The 20,511-nt window shown below is 40.2% G+C and overlaps 1 protein-coding gene across 1 annotated transcript; it reads left to right on the forward strand.

Annotated features, from left to right (window-relative positions):
• Positions 1–2,669: 2,669 nt before the first annotated feature.
• Positions 2,670–3,599, forward strand: LOC132220894 (olfactory receptor 4F3/4F16/4F29-like). The gene has a single exon (XM_059674601.1). The coding sequence runs from the start codon at positions 2,670–2,672 to the stop codon at positions 3,597–3,599; it is 930 nt and encodes a 309-aa protein (XP_059530584.1).
• The last annotated feature ends 16,912 nt before the right edge of the window (positions 3,600–20,511 follow it).

Raw genomic sequence — 20,511 nt, forward strand, 5'->3', positions numbered from 1 at the left:
ATTTGTCTATTTCTTCTTGTAGTTTTATTAATTCTTTACATGTTTTTAGATTATGCTATTAGGTGCATACAAAATGAATGCTTGTTATGTCTTTTTGTGGAATTGAAATTTTTACAGTTTGGATTGGTCACTATATTTAGTAATGCTTTCTGACTTAAAGTTAATTTAAATGATATTGTTAGTAATTACATCAGCTTTTCTTTGTTAGTATTTGCTTAGTATACCTTTCCTATACTTAAAAACATATTTTTTTTTATTGATTTCAGAGAGTAAAGGAGAGGGAGAAAGAGATAGAAACATTAATGATGAGAGAGAATCATTGATGGGTTGTCTCCTGCATGCCCCCCACTGGGTATGGAGCCTGCAACGTGGGCATGTGCCTTAACCAGGAATCAAACTGTGACCTTCTGGTTCATAGGTCAGCGTTCAATAACTGAGCCAGAGCAGCTGGACCCATTGGGTGCCTGGCCAGCCTGGATGAGGGGCTGATGGCTTTTTTCAGGCTGCCTGCACCCCCTTCAGGGTGGGGGTCCCCACTGGGGTGCCTGGCCAGCCTGGATGAGGGGCTGAGGGATGTTTTCAAGTGGACCAAGCCTGCAACTGAAGCTCCCAGTCTCTCCTTTTTTTCTTTTTTTTTAATTCTGGGATTTATTTACCTTCTGTAATTGAAACTTTGTTGTGGCTCCAGCTCCAGGCCGGCTAGCTGAAAGCAGGTATCTGGGGATTGTTTAGCTGCTATAATTGCAACATTGTTGCTTAGAGTGCAGCTCAGAGCTGGGCTGCGGAAGGCGGGGAACTTTGGCTTCCTCCATCACTGGAGCAAGCAAACCTCATGTTCGCTTCAGCTGTGTGACTGCCGGCCGCCATCTTTGTTGGCAGTTAATTTGCATATCACCCTGATTAGCCAATGGGAAGCGTAGCAGAGGTATGGTTAATTACCATGTTTGTCTATTATTAGATAGGATATATATATATATATATGTATTTTTTACTAGAGAATTTAGTCCACTTATGGTAATTTGTGATCTGTTTGCATTTATTTTTATCACCTTATTTTGTTTGATTTTTTCTATCATTTGCATGTTACTTTCTCATATCTTGCCTTTTTTGAGATTTAGTATTCATTCTCATTTTATTTTTATTCTTTTAGTGATTATACTAGAAAACTAGCATTCACACTTAACTTTTTAAAATCTAATAAGACCTATCATAGAATGCAGTGTAAATTGTGCTTCCTGAACTTGTGCGACATGGTGACTCTAAGGACCTTACATATCCTTTCAATTTAATCCTATTGCAGCCATGTGTTTCAATTCTCTCTTTTAAAATCCCACTCAATCTTTGCTTATTTATATTTGGCCACATATTTTCTCATCATTTCTTCTTGCCTTTTAGAACTTCCATCTGGGATTACTTTCTTTCTGCCTGAAGTATACCAGTACTCGTCTGAAGTCCCTGTGGAATCGTAAAAGCAACAATTTATTGCCATGTAACCCTTAGTACCTCTGTTATCCTTTCATCCTAAAACTCTGCTGAAATTCTTACATTTCTCACTTGAAGTGGTTCCCTGATGACAGAGGAGAGCACATGATGATGTTTTAAATAGCATTAGTAATAACAAATTGGTGGAAGATGGAATAAGATTAGGACCAGTGGATTTAGAGCCTTGGTCAAATCTAGTTAAATTCCACTGTGGTCATTGTTGACCAAATAAAAAGAGGTGATAGTTAATTTTCAAAATGCTTCAAAACATTTAAAATATGTTTTTATTAACTTTTAGATAGAGAGGAAGGGAAAGGGAGAGAGAGATAGAAACATTGATCAGAGAGACATTGATCAGCTGCCTCCTGCACGCCTCCTACTGGGGATCAAGCCAGCAATTAGGGCCCTGGACCTCTGGGTCTATAGGATGATGCTCAGTCCACTGAGCCACACCAGCCAGGCTTGTACATTATTCTAAATAGCTAGTGTAGTGGCTTTGCATTGTGTCAACTTGACTAGAGTGAGCTACATTCACCAGAATTCTTTTTCTGTATGTTTCAACTAAGTTGAGTTTCAAGAGAGATTCTTTGCAATATTTCAAGGGCAAAAGTGAAGCAGCAACTATATTTCTAGCTCACACATTTTTTCATTTCTTTGCTGGTTTATCTCATTGATGTGAGGTAAGGCCAGACTGCAACTGTCACACCTATTTATTTATTTATTTATTTATTCATTTATTTTTATCCTTTAACTTCTCTGAGTTGAGGGCAGGTGTGAGTTTGGCTCTGTGGTGAAGGCCCCTGGCTTCTTCAGTTCAGAGACAATGAGGACTGACACTGGCTTTAGGCTGTCTTTATAGCTTTAGCTTTGCTTGTGAGTTTCCAGTTTATTTTTACCCTCCTCCCCGCCCCCCCCCCCCCCCCAATTTTATATTCATCTTTCCTTCCTGACTGCCTGTCCTGTGGACTTAAAACTACAGCATCCAATGCAAAGGCAACAGGCTTATGAGACTGTAGAATCAACTTCTATGATTATGTAAGGTCAAGTCACTGTCATAAATCCCTCAGTATATTGTCTCCTAATGGTGCTGCCTCTCTAATGGAACCCTGTCTGATACAGCCAGTAATTCCACTTTCTTATTTTTCCTGTTCTTTCAGGTAAATTTGGAGCCCAAAGTGGCTGAGACCATGAGGATAGGAAATCATTCGTTGGTGTCTGAGATTGTGTTGGTGGGACACACCAGATCTTTGGAGATGCAACTAGTCCTTTTTCTAGTTTTCTCTGTATTCTATGTAACAGGTGTTTTAGGAAACCTTCTCATTGTGCTCACAGTGATCTCTGATTGCCACTTACACTCCCCCATGTACTTCCTGCTGGCCAACCTCTCCTTTATTGACATGTGGGTTTCCTCCATTGCAGCTCCCAAGATGATTTCTGATCTTTTCAAGGAGAGGAAAGTAATCTCTTTCCAAGGCTGCATTGCTCAGATGTTCTTCATTCATGTTATTGGAGGAACTGAGAGGTTCAACATGGCCTTTGACCGTTATGTTGCTATATGTAGGCCTCTTCACTACTTGACCATCATGAACTTCAGAACTTGTATTTTACTCTTAGTGGCTGCCTGGGCCATTGGAATCATCCACTCATTGATCCAACTTGTATTTGTTGTAAACTTACCATTCTGTGGCCCCAATGAAGTTGACAGCTTTTACTGTGACCTTCCACGATTTATTAGGCTTGCTTGCACAGACACTTACAGATTGGAGCTCATGATCACTGCCAATAGTGGTTTCATCTCCCTGGGAACTTTTTTCATTTTGATTATCTCCTATATCTTCATTTTGGTCACTGTTTGGCAACATTCTTCAGGTGGCTTGTCCAAGGCCCTCTCTACCCTGTCAGCTCACACCTCAGTGGTGGTTTTATTTTTTGGTCCATGTATTTTTGTGTACTCTTGGCCATTTCCCACAGTGCCAGTGGATAAATTCCTTGCCATTTTTGATGTAATTATCACCCCATTTCTGAACCCTGCCATCTATACATTTAGGAACAAAGAGATGAAGATAGCAATGAGGAGAATATTCAGTCAGGTGTTGAGTTTCAGGAAGTTCTTTTAAGTGATTTTGATATCAAGAAAGACAAGCATCTCTAACATTTCCTGCCCATACTACCAACATGAATCCAATGAAACACAGCACCATGGATGCTTTAGTTAGTAGTTTAATTACTAATGTCCAAATTTTCTTAATGTGTTTTCTGCAATATTCTGCCATAACCAAGGAGGATATGGTATTTTCCTTTCTTATGCAACGTGATGGAATAAAAATGTATTAATATAGCACTGTTTCCACATTTTCCTACCCCTGATTAATAAAGAGGATTCTGAACTGGGCTTTATAATTCTTTCCTTACTCTGTTCTGAGGCGAACTCTCCCTCATCAGATTGATTTTTGGAGTTTGTGATGCAGAATCTGAAGAAAAGTGCTTTGAAAATATGACAAAATTTGCAATTATTAGGACAGTTTTTGTGGTTGAGGTTTATAGTGAGATGTGTGGGAGTAGCTGAAATGTGTGAAGAAAACAGATAAGAGTTAAAAAGGGGATTTTATAATTTTATTTTTTTGAAAAGGGGATGGAAGAGAAACCAAGATGGCGGCCTAGGTTAACTCTGGAGTTTGCTGCCTCGAACAACCACTTCAAAAATACAACTAAAAGACTTCCAAAATGGCGACCAGCAGGAAGGTAGGCAGGGAGAGAGTGTGAGAGCGCAAGGAAGTGATAAAGGAGTGTGTTGACGCGTGTGGTGTGTGTGTATGAGCTAGGGACAGTTAGATTCTGCAGGTCTTCTAAGGGGCTGCTAAACCGGGCAGTCTTAGGCGGCGGAGTCCCGCTCCCTGTGCGGACACTCCTGGGCGGCCAGCACAGGCACGGCGACCACGTCATCTTGGGAAACAGAGCTGCTTAAGACTAGGATCCCGGCCTCAGCACCACCCAGTCTGATCTCAGACGCATACCAGGACCCTGCAGCCACTGGGGACAGAGACCTGTGACCACAGGTACAGACCTGCGGACACCAAAAGTTCAGAAATCCCCGCGGCAGATCCGTGAGTAACAGAGCCCATCCCCCCTTCCTGCAGGCTTGCGGGCTTGTGGGCAGCGCCAGAGTAACTAACTGATAGACCCACCCCTTGCCAGGGCCTCAGCACTCCAGGAACTTTAGCCTTGGAACTGATCCTAGGCGCACTGCCGGCTTCTGAGCCCTGGGCTGGGAGCAATCGAGCGAACACCGGGAATTTGTCCCACGTATCACAGGCCCAGGGACCCCGATTCTCTGGGCAGGTGGCAGCACCAAGCACCAGTGACTTGACTGTGTTTCTTTTCACCTGCGCCTGAGATCCTGATTTCTTGAGCATTCGTACTAAGAGCCAGTAACTCCAATTCCTGGTGCAAGGGCACACAGGGACCCTGATTCTCAAGGCAAGGTCGCGCGAAGCAACAGAGACTCTGATACTGGATTCTGGGGAACTCTGACTCCTGGCGCACGATAGGGTGCTCTGGTTTTCAACACGCTTCAGGGGGGTCTCTGTTTCAGCACGGTGCAGGCAGGGTCGCTGATTCTAAGGGCGCGTACGAGGCCACATTGAGCACTGACAACACTGACTCTGAGCGAGCCTGGTTCCCATCAACCCACAACAACCACACATCTTAGTGTCAGAGCTCCTTAGTGACACTAGGGTGGTGGGAGGCTCCCACTGCACACGGCCCAGGCCCACACAACTCGATGTTTGAACCATCGGGAGATAATCAGAATGAAGAGATGAAACACCCAGAGGAAAGACAATGAGGAGTCACCAAGAAAGGACATTAATGAAGTTGAAGCATGCAACATGACAGAAAAAGAATTCAGAATAATGGTTGTACAATTCATTCACCAGATGGATGAGAAAATCAACAACCTATGCAAGAATCGGGAAGAAATGAAAAGTGATATAGCTACAATCAAAAACACCATGGAAAGGTTCAACAGCAGACTAGAAGAAGCAGAGGACTGAATTAGTGAATTAGAAGATAAGGCAGAGAAACAAGCTCAATCTGAACAGCAACTGGAGAAAAAAATTAAAAAGCAGGAGGAGAGCCTAAGGGAGCTTCGGGACAACATGAAACGAAGTAACATACGCATAATAGGGCTGCAAGAAGGACAAGAAGAGCACCAAGGATTAGAAAATCTATTTGAAGAAATAATGTCAGAAAACTTCCCAGATATGGGGAAGAAAAAAGTTACACAAGTACAGAGAGTCCCAGGCAAGATGAACCCCAAAAGACCCACACCAAGACACGTCATAATAATGATGGCAAATGTACAAGACAAAGACAGAATCTTAAAGGCTGCAAGAGAGAAACAGAGAGTTACCTACAAAGGATCCCCCATCAGATTATCAAATGATTTCTCAACAGAAACACATCAGGCCAGAAAAGAAAGGACAGAAATTTACAAAGTGATGCAAAGCAAAGGAATGAATCCAAGAATACTCTATCCAGCAAGGCTATCATTCAAAATTGAAGGGGAAATAAGAAGCTTCACAGACAAAAAAAGGCTAAGGGAGTTTATCACCACCAAGCCAGCAATGCAAGAAATGCTAAAGGGACTGGTGTAAAAAGAAGAACTAAAAAGCCCAGAAAGAAAACAGCCACAAAAAAAATAGAAATGGCTACAAACAAGTACCTTTCAATAATAACTATAAACGTAAATAGACTAAATGGTCCAATCAAAAGACATCGAGTGGCTGAATGGATAAAAAAACATGACCCACATATTTGCTGTCTACAAGAGACCCACCTCATTAGAAGGGACTCACACAGACTGAAAGTGAAGGGATGGAAAAATATCTTTCAGGCAAATGGAAATGAAAAAAAAGCTGGGGTAGCAATACTTATATCAGACAAAATAGACCTCAAAGTGAAGGCCATAACAAGAGATAAGAAAGGCCACTTCATAATACTAAAGGGATCAATACAACAAGAGGATATAACCCTGATAAACATATATGCACCCAATGCAGGAGCACCCACATACATAAGAAAACTCCTGGAAGATATCAGGGGAGAGATCGACAACAATACAATCATAGTAGGGGACTTTAATACACCACTGACATCACTGGATAAATCCGCTAGACAAAAACTCAGCAAAGAAACAGCAATCCTAAATGACTCACTATATCAGATGGACTTAATTGACATCTTCAGAACACTTCACCCCAAAGCCAGGGAATATACGTTCTTCTCAAGTGCTCACGGGACATCTTCAAAAATAGACCACATATTGGGTCACAAACAAAGTCTCCCCAAATTCAAGAAGATTGAAATCATACCAAGCATCTTCTCAGACCACAAGGCCATAATATTAGAAATAAACTACAACAAAAACAACTCAAAATACTCAAACACTTGGAAGCTGAATAGCACATTATTAAATATTGATTGGGTTACCAATGAGATCAAAGAAGAAATTAAAAACATCCTGGAAACTAATGACAATGAAAACACAACAATACAAAACCTTTGGGACGCAATGAAAGCAGTCCTGAGAGGGAAGTTTATAGCTCTACAGGCCTATCTCAAAAAACAAGAAAAAATGGTAGTAAATCATCTAACTCTACAACTCAAAGAATTAGAAAGAGAGCAACAAGAAAACCCCAGAGTGAGCAGAAGGAAGGAGATAATAAAGATTAGAGCAGAAATAAATGACATAGAGACCAAAAAAACAATACAGGAAATCAATGAAACAAAGAGCTGGTTCTTTGAAAGGATAAACAAGATTGACAAACCTCTAGCCAGGCTCACCAAGAAGCAAAGAGAAAGGACCCAAATAAACAAAATCAGAAATGATAGAGGAGAAATAACAACAGATCCCACAGAAATACAAATGATTGTTAAAAAAATACTATGGACAACTCTACTCCAACAAACTAGACAACCTGGAGGAAATGGACATATTCCTAGAAAAATACAACATTCCAAAACTTGATCAGGAAGAATCTAAAAATCTCAATAGGCCAATAACTATGGAAGAAATTGAAGCAGTCATCAAAAAGCTTCCAGCAAACAAAAGCCCAGGACCAGACGGCTTCACAGGGGAGTTTTACCAAACATTCAAGGAAGAACTAAAACCTATCCTCCTCAGACTACTACAAAAATTTCAAGAGGAAGGAACACTTCCAAGCTCATTCTATGAAGCCAGCATCACCCTAATACCAAAACCAGGTAAAGACAACACAATGAAAGAGAATTACATAGATGGCCAATATCCCTCATGAACATAGATGCCAAAATCCTCAACAAAATCCTAGCAAATCGGATCCAGCAGTACATCAGAAAGATCATACACCACGACCAAGTAGGATTTATCCCAGGGATGCAAGGATGGTACAATATCCGCAAATCAATAAACGTGATACATCACATAAACAAATTGAAAGAAAAAAACCACATAGTCATATCAATTGATGCAGAAAAAGCGTTTGACAAAATTCAACACCCATTTTTGATAAAAACTCTCAGCAAGGTGGGAGTAGAAAGATCATACCTCAACATAATAAAAGCCGTATATGACAAACCCACAGCCAACATCATATTCAATGGACAAAAACTAACACCATTTCCCCTAAGAACAGGAACAAGACAGGGATGCCCACTCTCACCACTCCTGTTCGATAGTACTGGAAGTATTAGCCATTGCAATCAGACAACAAGAAGAAATAAAAGGCATCCAAATTGGAAAAGAAGAAGTAAAACTGTCCTTATTTGCAGATGACATGATATTATACTTAAAAAACCCTAAAGACTCCATCAATAAACTATTAGACTTAATAAAAGAATTCAGTAATGTAACAGGATACAAAATTCACGCCAAGAAATCTATGGCATTTCTATACACCAATAGTGAATGTGCAGAAAGAGAGACTAAAAAAGCAATCTCATTTACCATCGCACCAAAAAAATTAAGCTACCTGGGAATAAACTTAACTAAAGAGGTAAAAGACCTCTTCTCAGAAAACTACAGGACGTTGAAAAAAGAGATAGTGGAAGATATAAAGAGATGGAAGAACATACCATGTTCTTGGATTGGTAGAATCAACATTATTAAAATGTCCATACTGCCCAAAGCAATCTATAAATTCAACACACTTCCCATTAAAATACCAATGGCATATTTCACAGACCTAGAACGTACTCTCCAAAAATTCATCTGGAATAAAAAACGACCCCGAATAGCTGCAGCGATCCTGAGAAAGAACAAAGTAGGTGGGATCTCAATACCAGATATCAAGCTGTATTACAAAGCCACTGTTCTCAAAACTGCCTGGTACTGGCACAAGAACAGACATATAGATCAATGGAATAGAATAGAGAGCCCAGAAATCAGCCCCAACCAATACGCTCAATTAATATTTGACAAAGGAGGCAAGAACATACAATGGAGTCAAGACAGTCTCTTCAATAAATGGTGTTGGGAAAATTGGACAGATACATGCAAGAAAATGAAACTAGACCACCAACTTACACCATACACAAAAATAAACTCAAAATGGATAAAGGACTTAAATATACGATGGGAATCCATACAAATACTAGAAAAATCCAAAGGCAACAAAATCTCAGACATATGCCGAAGCAATTTCTTCACCAATACAGCTCCTAAGGCTTTGGAAACTAAAGAGAAAATAAACAAATGGGACTACATCAAAATAAAAGGCTGCTGCACAGCAAAAGAAACCATCAACAAAACAACAAGAAAACCCACTGCATGGGAAAACATATTTGCCAATGTCATATCTGATAAGGGCCTAATCTCCAAAATTTATAGGGAACTCATACAACTTAACAAAAGGAAGATATACAATCCAATCAAAAAATGGGCAAAGGACCTAAATAGACACCTTTCAAAAGAGGACATTCAGAAAGCCAAGAGACATATGAAAACATGCTCAAAGCCACTAATCATCCGAGAGATGCAAATCAAAACAACAATGAGGTACCATCTCACACCTGTCAGACTGGCTATCATCAACAAATCAACAAACGACAAGTGCTGGAGAGGATGTGGAGAAAAAGGAACACTTGTGCACTGCTGGTGGGAATGCAAGCTGGTACAGCCACTATGGAAGACAGTATGGAGTTTCCTTAAAAAACTGAAAATGGAACTCCATTTGACCCTGTGATCCCACTTCTAGGAATATATCCCAGGAAACCAGAAACACCAATCAGAAAGGATATATGCACCCCTATGTTCATAGCAGCACAATTCACCATAGCTAAGATCTGGAAACAGCCTAAGTGCCCATCAGTAGATGAATGGATTAGAAAACTGTGGTACATCTACATGATGGAATACTATGCTGCTAGAAAAAAGAAGGAACTCTTACCATTTGCAACAGCATGGATCGAACTGGAGAGCATTATGCTAAGTGAAATAAGCCAGTCAATGAAGGGAAAATACCACATGATGTCACTCATTTCTGGATAATAAAGACCATTATAAACTTATGAACAAAAATAGATACAGAGGCAGAGCTGCCTCAAACAGACTGTCAAACTACATCAGGAAGGCCGGGAGGGTGGGAGGACAGGAGGGGGTTGGGTAAGAGATCAACCAAAGGACTTGTATGCATGCATATAAGCATAACCAATGGACATAACACATCGGGGCGTAGGGGAGGCTAGGGGATTGTCAAGGACGGGGGGGAAAAAAAGGAGACATATGTAATACTCTTTGTAATACTTTAAGCAAAATAAATAAATAAATAAATAAATAAATAAATAAATAAATAAAACTAAAAGACGGAACGGACATCATCCAGAACCACAGGAAGGCTGGCTGAGTGGAAATTCTACAACTAGGAGCAAAGAGAATAGCATGCCGACTCAGAGGAGGCCCAGTGCTGAAGTGAAATACTAAGGTGCGGAGTGCATGCAGAGTGGGCTGGCTGCTGAGGGAGCGGTTGTTGTTTTCAATCGGGAGGGAGTTTCACACTCTGAGCTCCAGATATGGGCGAGTCTCTAGGGACCCAGACTCAAACGGGAGAAGCGGGACGGTGGCTTCGGTCAGAACTCGAAGGCAGCTTTCTCTCTGAGGTTTGCAGCGGTTGCTGGGACTCTGAGAGGCAGAGCCCCTGGAGACGGAACTGAGAGCAGCCATAACTGCTCCCTCCGCCTGCCCTGTATATCCCTGGGGACCCGCCCCGCCCAAGCCCTGTACAGAGGAATTTGCCAGATAGCCTCAGGCAAAGGCTAGATTAGCATCGCCCTAGAGATCCAGCACAGAAGTTCTCCCACTGCAGACACAGCTGACTCTCATAGCCAGTTAGCCTGGAGGTCAAATCACCCCCCAGCATTGCCGACAACAATCAAGGCTTAACTACAACAAGACTGCGCACAAAGACCACAAGGGGGTGCACCAAGAAAGCATAAAAAATGCGGAGACAAAGAAACATGACAGAAATGAAGGACATAGAGCTAAAACCCGCACTTTTAAGGTCTTTCAATAATTTTCTAGAAACTGCCGATAAATGTAGTGAGATCCTCAAGAAATCTGAGACCCTCGATGTTGTGATAAAGAACCAACTAGAAATTAAGCATACACTGACTGAAATAAAGAATATTATACAGACTCCCAACAGCAGACCAGAGGAACGCAAGAATCAAGTCAAAGATTTGAAATGCGAAGAAGCAAAAAACACCCAACCGGAAAAGCAAAATGAAAAAAGAATCCAAAAATATGAAGATAGTGTAAGGAGCCTCTGGGACAGCTTCAAGCGTACCAACATCAGAATTATAGGGGTGCCAGAAGATGAGAGAGAGCAAGATATTGAAAACCTATTTGAAGAAATAATGACAGAAAACTTCCCCCACCTGGTGAAAGAAATAGACTTACAGGTCCAGGAAGCACAGAGAACCCCAAACAAAAGGAATCCAAAGAGGACCACACCAAGACACATCATAATTAAAATGCCAAGAGCAAAAGACAAAGAGAGAATCTTAAAAGCAGCAAGAGAAAGACAATCAGTTACCTACAAGGGAATACCCATATGACTGTCAGCGGATTTCTCAACAGAAACTTTGCATGCCAGAAGGGAGTGGCAAGAAATATTCAAAGTGATGAATACCAAGAACCTACAACCAAGATTACTTTATCCAGCAAAGCTATCTTTCAGAATTGAAGGTCAGATAAAGAGCTTCACAGATAAGGAAAAGCTAAAGGAGTTCATCACCACCAAACCAGTATTATATGAAATGCTGAAAGGTATCCTTTAAGAAGAGGAAGAAGAAGAAAAAGGTAAAGATACAAATTATGAACAACAAACATGCATCTATCAACAAGTGAATCTAAGAATCAAGCGAATAAATAATCTGATGTACAGAATGAACTGGTGATTATAATAGAATCAGGGACATAGAAAGGGAATGGACTGACTATTCTTAGTGGGGAATGGGGTGTGGGAGATGCGGGAAGAGACTGGACAAAAATCATGCACCTATGGATGAGGACAGTGGGTGGGGAGTGAGGGCGGAGTGTGGGGCGGGAACTGGGAGGAGGGGAGTTATGGGGGGGAAAAAGAGGAAAAAATGTAATAATCTGAACAATAAAGATTTAATTTAAAAAAAAAAGAAAGAGAAGGGGATGGAAGATGGGGATATCCAAAGGGAAGGGCTACACAGCCCTGAGCCAAAGGGTATTGGGTCTATGATGGCAGCAAAAATATAGTTAGGATAATGAAACAAGAAAGGGCATAGAAGAAACAATAGGAAAGCATAGGCTGGGCTACTTTGGTTCACTGAGAAGTCAGAGAAAAGGGGGCCTTGGAGACAGGTTCGGGGGGTTAGCCTGGGACGAGCTGCAGCTGCCCATTGTTCCCCTGGTTACAAGTTTCATGGATTCCTTAGAGGTTAGGATATATGTGTCTGTAGGGGAAGGAAAGGGGGAAGGGAATGGCATGGGCATACTCTTTGGAGGGACAGCACACCAAAAAGTGCATTTTAAAGAATTGTCTAAAAAAAAAAAAAAGAATTGTCTAGCTTTTACCCTTCAATAAATATTGCCATTCAATAAATGAAAGCAAAGAGTTAAATTTATTTTGAATTATTTTTGGTTTTAAAACAATCACAACATCAGCCTGAAATTGGATCACTGGGTTATGGCTTCTTAAACATTTCAGTTAGTGTATGTGATAACTATGAATTAAGCCTTATAATTACTCTAGTTATTTCAAAAGCTGTGTTGCATGTCAGGGGATTTGAACAATGGGGCCAGGTAATGGGCAAAGACAATGACCTATTTAATAGTGTTGTCCTAGATAGAGCTAATCCTTGCCCTAATTATATTGAAACCAACAATGATTTCTCAGAGTTAGGTAAACTCTTTCCCCCTGCACACCCAAGTGACATGGTTAGACTCTTGAGCCAGACTGCCTGACTTCAAATCTTACCTTTGCTTTTTACTAACACACAAATTACTTAACCTCTTTATGCCTAAATTTTTTCATCTATTGGATAGACATAAGTTGAACTACCTGAAATATATATTTGACTATTTTTTTAAAATCCTCACCTGAGGATATTTTTCCATTGATTTTTAGAGAGAGTGGAAGAGAGAGGGAAAGACATGGTCTGGCTGGGGAGAAGCTTGCAACCGGAAGCCTACATGCCCTTGACCGGAATTGAAACCAGGACCCTTCCGTCTGCAGGCTCTATCCACTGTGCCAAACCGGCTAGGGCTATTTGACTGCTTAAAATTTTTTTAAAAAATATCTTTTTATTGATTTCAGAGAGAAAGGGAGAGGGAGAGAGAGATAGAAACATCAATGATGAGAAAGAATCATTGATTGGCTGCCTCCTTCCTGCAGGCTCCATACTGGGGATTGAGCCTGCAACCCAGGCATGTGCCCTAACCAGGAATTGAACTGTGACTTCCTGGTTCATAGGCCAATGCTCAATCACTGAGCTACACTGGCCAGGCTGTATTTGACTGTTTTTAACTTATAAAAATGGCAGTTCCTTATGGCTAAACATACCTTTCTCACAAGCTGTAAAGATTAATATTTGTAAAATACTTTAAAAATACTTTAAAATACTTTAAACAATTCTTGCTCTATGGTGTTCTATAAGTGCCTGTTAACAAAATGAAATAAAACATTAAAACCACATCTTAGTTTTGATAACCTACCAAAATATCTACAAATTTCTTTCTAATGCCTTCTTTTCTAACTCCATTTATCAGACTTTGTTCAAGAACTTGCTCTTTTCCTAACAGTACTATTATATTTAAAATGATTTTTAAAATATCTTAAATATAGAGGCTTCAAAATGCCACAATTCAATGTATTTTTCACATATTCCTTTTCTTATATCCAAATTGACTTTTTATATGCTATGCAATAGTTCTGTGAAGCTTTGTTTTGGATAGTACTTTAAAAAATATATATTTTTATTGATTTTTTTAGAGAGAGGAAGAGAGAAGGATAGAGAGATAGAAACATTGAGGAGAGAGAAATATCAATCAGCTGCCTCCTGTACATCAACCGGAGCCTTTGCCCTGATCGGGAATCAAACCTCTTGGTTCATGGGTTGTTGCTCAACCACGGAGCCACACCAGCCAGGTTGATGGTGCTTTTTAATGTGCTGGAAGAAGTTACCAAGCTGACTGGGTTTAAAAATTTTTTTTATAAATAGGAATTCAATTAATCAAAAAGGTATTAAATACTCATTATGTTCTCAAGACTGTTCTAGGAACTAAAGAAAATTCTGTTAGAACTATACAACTCAATTGTAAGAAGGAACAATAGATCTCTGCAGCAAAAAAAAAAAATAAAAAATCTCTGCAATTAAGTAAGGGGTATGGTAAGATGGGCAGACTCAACAAAAGGATTTGAGTAGAGGACATTTGTGAATTTTGAATGCTAAAGCCTACACTGACCAATCTTCTGAGGTAACTTCATGCCCTGAGAAGCTCATGGAAAGCCCTGGAGCAGTGGTTCTCAACCTTCCTAATGCTGCGACCCTTTAATACAGTTCCTCATGTTATGGTGACCCCCAATTTCATTGTTACAAATTGAACATAATTAAAGCATAGTGATTAATCACAAAAACAATATGTAATTATATATGTGTTTTCTGATGGTCTTAGGCGACCCCTGTGAAAGGGTCATTTGACCCCAAAAGGGGTAGCGACCCACAGGTTGAGAACCTCTGCTCTGGAGGATAAGGGTAGGTTGATACCACAGCATGATACCTGCTCTACCTCTTGCCTAACCAGGATCCTCAAAGCCTGATAATATTTGGCCCTGCCAGCTTCATTGACCCCTTTTCACTCTTAGACATTTTGAACTTTCTTTACCTGAATACAGCAAGCTCTTGGTCTGATACCTGTCCACTGGCCCTTCTCTCCACCTGCAGAGCAATTTGTCTGGGCATATGCCAGAGCTAGCTGCTTCTCCTTATTTTGGTTTTGCCTTCAGGTTTTTCAAATTCAAGAAAAGACTTTCTATCTAAAAAAGTTCCTTCTTGCCCTGCCGGCGTGACTCAGTAGTTGAGCGTCGACCTATGAACTAGGAGGTCATGGCTCAATTCCTGGTCAGGGCACATGCCTGGGTTGAGGGCTCAATCCCCAGTTGGGGGCATACAGGAGGCGGCCAATCAGTGATTCTCATCATTGACGTTTCTATCTCTCTCTCCTTCTCCCTTCCTTTCTGAAATCAATAAAAACATATTAAAAATAAAATAAAATAAGATTAAAAAATAAAAATAATAAAAAAGTTCCTTCTTGCCTTTCAATTTCAGTCATTATCATGTGCTTTGCCTAAGGTCTTAATAACTTTATCTCTATTTGAAAGATTGTTTTAACTATTCCCCCCCCCCCCCCCCACAGGAAAAATGTCCATAGATCAGAAAACATGATTTTTTGTTTTTGTTGTACCTAGTGGGATGGCTGGCCTAAAGTGGGAAGTCAATAATTATTAGTTTTTGTCCAAAGAGAAGTAGTAAATACAAGATAAGAGGGAAAAGAAACACCTGTTTCCTTCCAAATCACAAGTAATGGAAAGGAATGGAAAAATCTAATAGATTTGGTAGAAACGTTAAAGTGAGTGTATTTAGGATAACAAACTGGCAGAGTCTAAAGTCTGTTTGTAAGTTAAATATAGGTAAGCACAATAAAAATCAATAAAAATTATTTCATTCAAACATAACTGTCAAAATTTGTTATATTTCTCTTAGAATTTTTTGTTATGCATTAAAAATTATACAAAATAATTTGTATATTATTTCATGGATCACATTGTTCTACAGTCCATTTAGTGATATGATTTGGTCATTTAACAATATGATATGTAAGTTTTTTCATGATAAATCTACTTCTAGCATGTAATTCTTTGTGGCTATATGGTAATTTATTGTATCAGTATAGATATATATCACTTAGTCAGCATTTTATTGCTGACATTTAAGTTATTTTCAATTTTTAGAACAGTTCTGCTATGAAAGATCTTGACATACTTTTTATTTTATTTATTTATTTTATTTTTAAAATATATTTTTTTATTGATTTCAGAGAGGAAGGGAGAGGAAGAGAGAGATTGAACATCAATGATGAGAATCACTGATTGGCTGCCTCCTGCATGCCTCCCACTGGGGACTGAGCCCACAACCCGGGCCTGACCAGTAATTGAACCATGACCTCCTGGTTCAACACTCATCCAAGGAGCCATGCCAGCTAGGCTTGACATACCTTTTTATATACACACTAATGGCCCGGTGCACGAAATTCACATGGGGGATGGAGAGGAGTTCCCTTAGTCCAGCCTGCACCCTCTAAAATTGGGGACATCCCTCTCGCAATCTGGGACTGCTGGCTCCTAACTGCTCACCTGCCTGCCTGCCTGATTGCCCCAAACTGCCTCTGCCTGCCTGTCTGATCACACCTAGCTGCCCTCCCCTGCAGGTCTGATCTTGGCCCCAATGGCCCTCCCCTGCTGGCTTGATCTCGCCCCCAACTGCCTCCCCTGTAGCCTGGTTGCCCCCAGCTGCTCTCTCCTGCCAGCCTGATCTTGTCCCCAACTGCCCTCCCCTGATGGCCTGATCTCACCCCCAATTGCCCTCCCCTGCTGGCCTGATCACACCTAACTGCCTCTGCCTCAGCCCCCACCACCGTGGCTTTTTCCAGAAGGAAGTCAGACATCTGGAAGATGGCCAGTCGACCCGGTCTAATTAGCATATTACCATTTTATTAGTATAGATAGGTTATCCCTATATCTGGATTGATAACCAGCCATATGCACTATACTGCCAAAACAAACCGGTCACTAAAAAATTGAACTGCTTTCTTACACCTTACACCAAATAGCTGTTGCCCTTAAAACCCTTCCTCAGCCCCCACCTTAGGTTCTGCCTTCGCAGTTCACCCAGATTAGGTTCTTATTGGTTGGTTTCTGTGCCAGTCAGCATCAAAAGCTCTGCCTCCTAGGAAGCTATTGGCTCCTCACAGTTCGCCCAGATTTTGTTCTGATTGGTTGGTTTCTATGCCAGTCAGCATCTCTGGGCCTATCTCTGGGCCTGATCAGCAGTCCCTGCAGAGGCCCAGAGAGAAAGAGAGATATGTCTGCTGGCCAGGCTCGGAGAGAAAGAGAGAAGCAAGGGCTGATCAACAGCTGCCACAGAGGCTGTGGATCAGACCCTGCTTCTCTTTCCAGGCCTCTCTCTGGGCCTGATCCACAACTCCCTCAGCAGCCATTGCTGGGTTACTCTGCCCCCAGCGGCAGCAGTCAGTGCTGGGTCGCCACGGCAACCCAGCACTGACTGCAGGACTGACTTCTGGTCAGTTGAGCCTTCGGTCGTTTTGGACATTACAGACCCTGGGTTTTTATATATTAGGATGGCTTTGGTTACTTTTTAATGACAACTTAATGTAAATGAAATTGCTGTGTATTTGTAAGGCTTAATTACTTTTGCAAAAATGCCCACTAAAGTGGTTGGGTCAATTTAAAATTCCATCACCAGCAGTGAATTGGAGCAGTAGTTGCTCCCACCTTTGCAAACAATAGATATATAATTAATTTGAAAAAGGTAAAAATGAAAAAGAAAAGATATAAAAATGATATCCCTATATAATTGAAAATTGTCCTACTATTTGCATGAAATATTACATATTTATAAAATATGTAACATATATTTGAGTTATAAAGCATAATAAGAAAAGTACCTCTGAGCCCATCTATTATTGCATCTATACATTCCTATCCATATCCCTTTACTCTACCTTCCACCCAGAAGTAATCACTATTCTGGAGTTTTCTGTTTATGCTTCTTTTGCATTTTTGAAAAATAATTTTATAAAAAATATATTATTCATAAACAATATGTTGTTTAATTCTGCTCATTTGTAGTTTACATACATATCTCTTTGAAAATATATATAATTTATCAGAACATATTAAAATACTAGAGGCCTGATGCATGAAATTCGTGCAAGGGGCTTGGCCCCTGCCCACTGTGGCAGCCGCCTCTCCCTCAGCCCCCGCTGCCACGGCTTCATCCAGAAGGTCGCCTGGAAGGAAGTCTGGTCTAATTAGCATATTATGCTTTTGTTATTATAGATATATTTCGAAAAATTTGTCTGTTTTATCTATTCAGTTTTAAAATTCATTGGCATAAAGTTTTTATAGTAGTTTTATTTAAAAATGATTTATCTATATTATGTAGATACTAGAAACTCGATGCAAGAAATTCATGCAAGGGCCTCTACCCCTGCCGCTGTGGCAGCCAGGAGCCTCTGCCTCCATCCCCACCCACCGCGGCAGTGGCAGGGGGCCTCTGCCTTGGCCCCCTGCTTCTGCCTCAGCCCCCGCCTGCCGCCATGGTGGCCGGGGGACTCTGCTGCCTCTGCCTCGTCCCCTGCCCACTGTGCCTATGCCTGGAAGGAAGGACGTCCGGTCTAATTAGCATATTATGTTTTTATTATTATAGATATTCCCTTCTTAGTTTATCTCTCTGTATGTTTCTCTCCTTTTCCCTCCCTCCCTCCCTCCGTCCCTCTCTCCCTCCCTCCCTCCCTCCCTCCCTTCCTCTCTCTCTCATTTCTGTATTATGTATCTTACTATCTTTCCATCTCTTTATCAATCATCTGTCTATATTTAAACAGTTTTATTGAGGTATAATTGACATACAAAGAACTATACATATTTAACTTGTATAATTTTATGTGAATGGATATATATAACACCCATGATACCATCACCACAATCAAAGTAATAGACATACACAACACCTTGCAAATTTTTTTTGTGTCCTTTAGTTTTACTTATTCTTTTGTGTGTGTGTGTGTGGTAAGAACACTTAACATGAAATCTACCCTTTTTACAAAATTTGAAGTGTACAATATCATTGTTAACTATAGGCACATGTTGTATAGCAGATCTCTAGAACTTATTCATCTAGCAAAACTGAAACTTTATATGTATTGGGGAAAAACTCCCCATTTTCCAGCTCCTGGTAACCACTATGGTATTCTCTGCTTCTGTAAGTTTGATTATTTGATTTTATTTGTTTGTTTGTTTATTTATTTTTAAATATAAAGTGGGGCCTTGACTTACGAGTTTAATTTGTTCCATGACGGAGCTCGTAACTCAAATTACTCGTATGTCAAATAAATTTTCACCATTACAATGACACGTGATGCTGGGCTGATGTTGTGGTGTTCACTGTGACATTCGCTGTGCCAACTAGTGGTGGGGTATCTGAAGCTGGCTCGTAACCTGAATTTTAGCTTGCAACTCAAAGCAAAAAATCGGCCAAGAGACAGCTCGTATCTCGAAAAACTGGTTAGTTGGGACACTCGTAAGTCAAGGCCCCACTGTATTTTTATTGATTTCAGAGAGGAAGAGAGAGGAGGAGAGAGAGACACACACACATCAATGATGAGAGAGGATCATTGATTGGCTGCCTCTTGCACACTTCCTACTGGGGATTGAGCCTGCAACTTGGGCATGTGCCCTAACTGGGAATCGAAATGTGACCTCCTGGTTCATAGGTTGATGCTCAACCACTGAGCCACCTGGCTAGGCTATAAGTTTGGTTATTTTAGATACCTTATGTAAGTGAAATCATGCAGTATTTGTCATTCTGTAAATGGCTATTTTACTTAGCATAAAGGCCTCCAGGTTCATTCATGTTGTCATAAATGGCAGGGTTTTCTTCTATTTTAAGGCTGAATAATATTTCAATGAATGTAAATATCACATTTTCTTTATTCATTCATCTGCTGGTGGATAAGATATGGGTTGTTTTTATAACTTGGATTATATGAATAATGCTGTAATGAACATGGAAGTTCAGGTATCTTTTTAAGGTACTGACATGGTTGTTCTATTCTTCTTATTTTTTTTGAGGCACCTTGAGACTGTTTTCCATAATGGCTGTCCTGATTTACATTCCTACCTATAGAGTACAAGGGTTCCAATTTCTCCATACCCTCAACAACACTTATCTTTTTAAAAAAATACAATAGCCATCTTAATAGGTGTGAGATGGTATCTCATAGTTTTGATTTTAATTTCCATGATAATTAATGATGTTGAAAATCTTTTCATACACCTATTGGCCATTGTATGATCTTGAGAAAGAAGAACAAAATTGGAGGCTTCATACTCTCACATTTCAATTTATATTTCAAAGCTATAGTGATTAAAACTGTACAGTACTGATATAAAAATAGACATATAGACCAATGAAATGGAATAGAGAACACAGACATAAACTCATGAATATGTGGTCAACAGATTTTTGATAAATGCCAAGAATACACAATGGGAAAAGGATAGTCTTTTTAACAAATGGTGCTGGGAAAACCGAATATCCACATGCAATAAAAATTGAAGTTGGGATTAAGAACCAAGATGGTGGCATAGGTAAATGTGGTACTAGCCGCCTCCGACAACCACATCAAAATTACAAGTAAAATACAGAATAACCATAATTCAT

This window comes from Myotis daubentonii, chromosome 1 (genome assembly GCF_963259705.1).
Source record: "Myotis daubentonii chromosome 1, mMyoDau2.1, whole genome shotgun sequence".
NCBI lineage: Eukaryota > Metazoa > Chordata > Mammalia > Chiroptera > Vespertilionidae > Myotis > Myotis daubentonii.

Excerpts from the sequence above, each read along its gene's own strand:
- LOC132220894 (XM_059674601.1), top strand. The coding sequence starts at position 2,670 with ATGAGGATAGGAAATCATTCGTTGGTGTCTGAGATTGTGTTGGTGGGA.